Source organism: Bison bison, unplaced genomic scaffold (genome assembly GCF_000754665.1).
Source record: "Bison bison bison isolate TAMUID 2011002044 unplaced genomic scaffold, Bison_UMD1.0 scf7180017864240, whole genome shotgun sequence".
Classification (NCBI taxonomy): domain Eukaryota; kingdom Metazoa; phylum Chordata; class Mammalia; order Artiodactyla; family Bovidae; genus Bison; species Bison bison.
Window position 1 is genome coordinate 2,624,381 of NW_011494812.1, and position 5,896 is coordinate 2,630,276.

At 44.4% G+C, this 5,896-nt stretch overlaps 2 protein-coding genes across 3 annotated transcripts in view; one reads left to right on the forward strand and one right to left on the reverse strand.

Moving 5' to 3' along the window:
• COPA (coatomer protein complex, subunit alpha) overlaps positions 1 to 1,941 on the reverse strand; it is a 44,689-nt gene extending 42,748 nt beyond the window's left edge. Inside the window, exon 1 of the mRNA XM_010846887.1 lies at positions 1,818 to 1,941. Coding sequence (XP_010845189.1) covers positions 1,818 to 1,857 — 40 coding nt within the window. The 5' untranslated portion in view covers positions 1,858 to 1,941. The remainder of the gene's footprint in view (positions 1 to 1,817) is intronic.
• Positions 1,942 to 1,945: 4 nt separating this feature from the next.
• NCSTN (nicastrin) overlaps positions 1,946 to 5,896 on the forward strand; it is a 15,087-nt gene continuing 11,136 nt past the window's right edge. For both annotated transcript variants that reach the window (XM_010846885.1, XM_010846886.1), the window contains exons 1-2: positions 1,946 to 2,160; positions 3,602 to 3,706. In XM_010846885.1, the coding sequence (XP_010845187.1) occupies positions 2,076 to 2,160; positions 3,602 to 3,706 (190 nt within the window). In that variant the 5' untranslated portion in view covers positions 1,946 to 2,075. The remainder of the gene's footprint in view (positions 2,161 to 3,601; positions 3,707 to 5,896) is intronic.

Below are 5,896 nucleotides of genomic sequence, written 5' to 3' on the forward strand. Positions count from 1 at the left end.
TTCTGAATGTTGAGCTTTAAGCCAACTTTTTCACTCTCCTCTTTCACTTTCATCAAGAGGCTTTTTGGTTCCTCTTCACTTTCTGCCATAAGGGTGGTGTCATCTGCATATCTGAGGTTATTGATATTTCTCCCAGCAATCTTAGTTCCAGCTTGTGCTTCTTCCAGCCCACCATTTCTCATGATGTACTCTGCATATAAGTTAAATAAGCAGGGTGACAATATACAGTCTTGATGTACTCCTTTTCCTGTTTGGAACCAGTCTGTTGTTCCATGTCCAGTTCTAACTGTTGCTTCCTGACCTGCATATAGGTTTCTCAAGAGGCAGGTCACATGGTCTGGTATTCCCATCTCTCTCAGAATTTTGCAGTTTATTGTGATACACACAATCAAAGGCTTTGGCATAGTTGATAAAGCAGAAATACATGTTTTTCTGGAACTCTCTTGCTTTTTTGATGATCCAGCGGATGTTGGCAATTTGATCTCTGGTTCCTCTGCCTTTTCTAAAAGCAGCTTGAACATCTGGACGTTCAAGGTTCACGTATTGCTGAAGCCTGGCTTGGAGAATTTTGAGCATTACTTTACTGGCATGTGAGATGAGTGCAATTGTGTGGTAGTTTGAGCATTCTTCGGCATTGCCTTTCTTTGGGATTGGAATGAAAACTGACCTTTTCCAGTCCTGTGGCCACTGCTGAGTTTTCCAAATTTGCTGGGATATTGAGTGCAGCACTTTCACAGCATCATCTTTCAGGATTTGAAATAGCTCAACTGGAATTCCATCACCTCCACTAGCTTTGTTCATAGTGATGCTCTCTAAGGCCCACTTGACTTCACACTCCAGGATGTCTGGCTCTAGGTCAGTGATCACACCATCGTGATTATCTGGGTCGTGAAGATCTTTTTTGTACAGTTCTTCTGTGTATTCTTGCCACCTCTTCTTAATATCTTCTGCTTCTGTTAGGTCCATACCATTTCTGTCCTTTATCGAGCCCATCTTTGCATGAAATGTTCCCTTGGTATCTCTATTTTCTTGAAGAGATCTCTAGTCTTTCCCATTCTGTTGTTTTCCTCTATTTCTTTGCAATGATCGCTGAGGAAGGCTTTCTTATCTCTCCTTGCTATTCTTTGGAACTCTGCATTCAGATGCTTGTATCTTTCCTTTTCTCCTTTGCTTTTCACTCCTCTTCACAGCTATTTGTTAAGGCCTCCTCAGACAGCCATTTTGCTCTTTTGCATTTCTTTTCCATGGGGATGGTCTTGATCCCTGTCTCCTGTACAATGTCACAAACCTCCGTCCATGGTTCATCAGGCACTCTGTCTATCAGATCTAGTCCCTTAAATCTATCTCTCACTTCCATTGTATAATCATAAGGGATTTGATTTAGGTCATACCTGAATGGTCTAGTGGTTTTCCCTACTGTCTCCAATTTTAGTCTGAATTTGGCAAGAAGGAGTTCATGATCTGAGCCACAGTCAGCTCCCGGTCCTGTTTTTGCTGACTGTATAGAGCTGTGAGATGAGAATAAAAGTAGCAGTACAGGACCCAGGAGAGGGGAGGAGAAAGAAACAGAGGGCGAGCCAAACGAACCTCCTGCGGTGCGTTAACACTACAGTTAAACCAAATCCCAAAGGCACACTAAAGGCGACCGGACTGCAGGTGAATCGCCCGCCAGGCCTAATAGCCTCCCTCTGTCTCAGGTTCCTCTAGGTTCGTACGGTGGGCCCAATTCAGCCCGTTAAATCTTCCTTCTCTCTTCCGCAGTGACAGGGCTGCCCCTGACATCCAACCTCCGCGCTCCCTCTTTTAATCTCCATTACCTTTAACCCGCGCACTCTTGGTCTCAAATTTGGTTAGCATCCTTCAGGTTCCGAGCTGTTAATCCGAGTCCTGACACTCCCTGCCGCCCTATGGTTGCCTCCACGTCAGCGTCCCTCCGCATCGACTCCCGGAAGTTCCACGGATACGAACTTCCGGCCCCAGGAGCTCCGGGCCATAGAGACGGAGCCAGGGTTGGCCTAGAGAGGCCACTGCCGGAGAAGGTGGGAATTGAGGCTTCCGCTCAGCTGAGAGGCAAGATGGCCACCGCTGGGGGCGGCTGTGTGGCCGACCCGGGAAGTAGGAGTCTTCTTCGCCTTCTGTCTTTCTGCGTCCTACTGGCAGGTGAGGCCTCCCCTGCCCGTGAGCTCCAGTCTGTAAGGAGAACCCTCCGGATCTGCTCAGCCGCGAGGGCTGCCGTCTCCCATCTGGTCCCCGCAGCCCCTCCGTCCCCCCACCCTGTAAATCCTCTCTTTTTCGTTCCTACGACAAAAGTTCCCCCTTTGCCTGGACCTGAGGGTCCCTTCTCCCCCGCGGCAGGTCAAGTCTCCCGATTTCCTCTTCCAGGCCTCTTCTTGAACTTCCAGCTCAACTCTCTCCCACTTTGTCCGGATACATCGTTTCCCCCACGGCCCAGCCACCCCAGTCAAAATCAGAAAGGACAAGTGTTAAGAGTTCAGCTTTCTTTCCAATGCGTTTAGACTTTTAAGATGAAAGCGCCTGGTTCTGTGGGTGCATTGCGGCGCTAAGGAAGGTAGATGCCTTATTTCTTTCTCGTTTTATTCCATCGTAAACCCGCGTCCCTGTGCTTCACCTCCGTTTGTCCCATTAATAAAGTGAGACTAAGGTAAGATATTAGTTCTCTTAACTGTTTATGCTGTGAAATAATGACTCAAGGAAGTTTAGGCATTTATAATGTGCACAGGTGTTTGCCTACACGCATTTACTCTCTGGTATATGAGGGCCTAAAATGCAAACATGCCTGTTTATAGACATGATGATACCTTCCCCCAAATTGAGATTGTTTGTTTTAAAGATCTCCAAAGGAGAAACTGGGCTTCCCTGGTGGCTCAGTGGTGATGAATCCTCCTGTTAATGCAGGAGACGCTGATTAGATCCCTGGGTCGGTAAAGATCCCTGGGGAAGGAAATGGCAACCCACTCCAGTATTCTTGCCTAGGAAATCCCATGGACAGAGGATCCTGGGGGACTACAGTCCATGGGGTCACAAAAGAGTGGCACTGGACTTAGTGACTAAACAACAACAACAAAGGGAAAACTAGCTGCCCCACACTGTGGGCACACACAAATTACTTACTAATATTAAATTAACTGACAGGGTATATGGCATAAGTTTTTTCCCAGTTCTGTTCAGATTTCCTGGGAAAATGTCTCAGGGAGACTTTTGTTGTTGTTGTAATCTATATTCTTAGACTGGCACCAGTTTATTAACTAATTAGTGATGTATATACAGAGTAGAAAAATGGAAGTGTGGTTGAGTATGCAACTAGAAGCAGGTACATCTGTTAAATGCCTTTGCTTTGATGAATCAAGTGTTTTCTCTTTAAGCTTCAGTGTCAGTCGCTTTATGATTTGTAGCAACCCTCTGTGGTACATAGCTGAGTGCATTTATTTATTCCAGTAATGTTCCTAGGAGGTGAGAAGGGTAGACATCAGTCCCATTTTGGGAAGTATGATATACCCAAAACTGTTCAACCTAGTTGTGGTATGACAGGCTAGCACCAATGTCTTCCAATTTCTTCTTACATTTTTTATCTTCTGATCAGGTTTGTGTGAAGGAAACTCAGTGGAGAGGAAGATCTACATCCCCTTAAATAAAACAGCTCCTTGTGTCCGTCTGCTTAATGCTACTCATCAGATTGGCTGCCAGTGTAAGTTGAGATTGGGAACTGTGTTCGTGGCTGTTGACATTTCAGTCTGTGCCCTGGGTGTAATGATTCAAGTCTTGTAGGTAACCTCAACACAAACTAGGCGATGAGGGTAGTAGGTGGTAGAGAACCATTGGTCAAACCAGGCGAGGTAATTAATAAGAACAAACATTGAGGAAATACTACATACTAAACTTCTTATGTGTGCATATCATTTAACCATCACAACAACCTCATGAAGTAGCCCCTGTTATTACCCCGCATCTTACCAATATGAAACAGAGACTTAGAGAAGTGAGTAACTTCCAAGATTGTCCTGCTGGTCAGTGATGAAGCTTGGATTTGGTGGTCTAAGTTCTAATCTAGGACTCTTAACCACCCAGTAAGTTAGGTAGAAAGCCATACTCTTTCTTAGGAGAAGAAGCCTCATACTCTATGAAGTCCAGTCATCATCTGCACTCTGAATGCTCTTTTTGGAACCAAAATGAGCTTCTTTAAGGCAGTGAACCCTTTGAAGAAGAAGACATTGAGAAAGCCAAATAGTTGCAAGAGGAAATAATAAAGCACTTAAATTTGTCTTTGTGTTTTGTAAATGTGTCCCATGTCAACGTGATATGGTTATAAAACTATGAGGGAAAAAAGTTGTAATCAAAAGGCCGAATTCTCCAGTTCCTTGCTACTTAACCTGTTGTCTTCAGATTTTGTTTGTTGGATAGTAGCTTTGGTAGAATGTAGTTTTTTACAGGGAAGCAGGAAACTCAGAGTCAGATCTTGGCTTCTTCATCAAATTGGTTCCCTCTGAATCTGTTCATTCTCGTAAAATGGTTAGAGTATAAGTGCACAAAGCTGAAAGTCAGAGCACCTTTAATAGATGTTTATTGGTGATGCTAAGTGCCGTCTCAGCAGTACTTTGTAATTGTCTGAAACCTCACTTGGTTGTAAAAAACTAGACACTGGAAGTGAAGGACTTGCTCAAGGTGGCAATTACTGTTTTTCTACCCACCCATCCCCTGGCTATATCTTGTGTTAATTATCCATGTCCTTGTTACAGCAAGTACTGGGAGTGCGTTAACTGGTTCCAAACAGCTCCAGTTAAAATTTTTGTTGGACCTTGTTCTTAAATTAGGCTTGTGAGGAGAAGGGAGCCAGGTCCAGTGTGGACTGAGATCAGACTGTACTGATGGTCTTGCTGGAACTCCACTTTAGTGCAAAAAGCGAGGCTCCCATCCTCCTGAAGCTGAGCTCTACAATATCCCCTCTGGGACTGAGTCGTTCTGCTACATGTCCTTAGAGCAGCCCTGTGGGAAGCAAAGCAGTAGCCTGTAGAGATAAAGCCTGGAGCCAATATGGAGAGGCAAGAGGGGAGGGGCTGGTCTCTGGCCACTTCCTCATTAGGATCTTGTTTCCTTTTCAGCCTACTTATTTCTAAATCTTACTTCATATCTGTCCATCCTGAGCAAGCTACACCCTCTTAAATTTGGAGTAAAAGACCTAGATTTGATTTTCTGTTTCTAATGCTCTGTTTCAATTGGACCCTTTTAAAGGTGCTCAAAAGGGGTAATCTATAGCTTTCTTTCCTTTCCTTTTCTTTAACTCTTTCCCTATAATATGAGATACTTCCAAGTTATCCATAAAGCATCCTGGGGTAATATATGTGTCTGCTCCTGGCCTGGGGTGAACAGCCAAGCTCTTTGGAGATGTTTGGTCCCCAGAAATGAGAGGACTTTTAATATCAGCACATCTAATCTCTTTGAGGACCATCATTTGGGAAGTTCTGTTCTACAGATCTCCTTGAACCTCTTGATTTAACCTTACCCAAAACTGACCAAAAGCAAGTGAAGTCTTACCCAAATAGGGCAAAGGAATGGAGATCCATGGAGGCTATGAGGGCACAGAAATCTGCACAAAGGAAGATTTAGTGCTGGAACGCCAAGCTTGATGTCTAGAGCCTGTCATTTTCTGGAGAAAACACATATTTAAAAACTTTGGTGTCTACTGCTACAGAATCTCATATATAAGCCTTAGTGAGGTTGAGGGAAGAGGACAAGAAAATGAAGATCACAGAGCCTTTCTGACATTTAACAAGCAAGGCCTGTAGTAAGACTTCTGAGCTCTTTTGTCCTCCATTCTTTCCTAGTAATCTTCAGATGGAACCAGGGCAGTTCTGCCCTTCAGTTTCACTCTAGAGTTGGC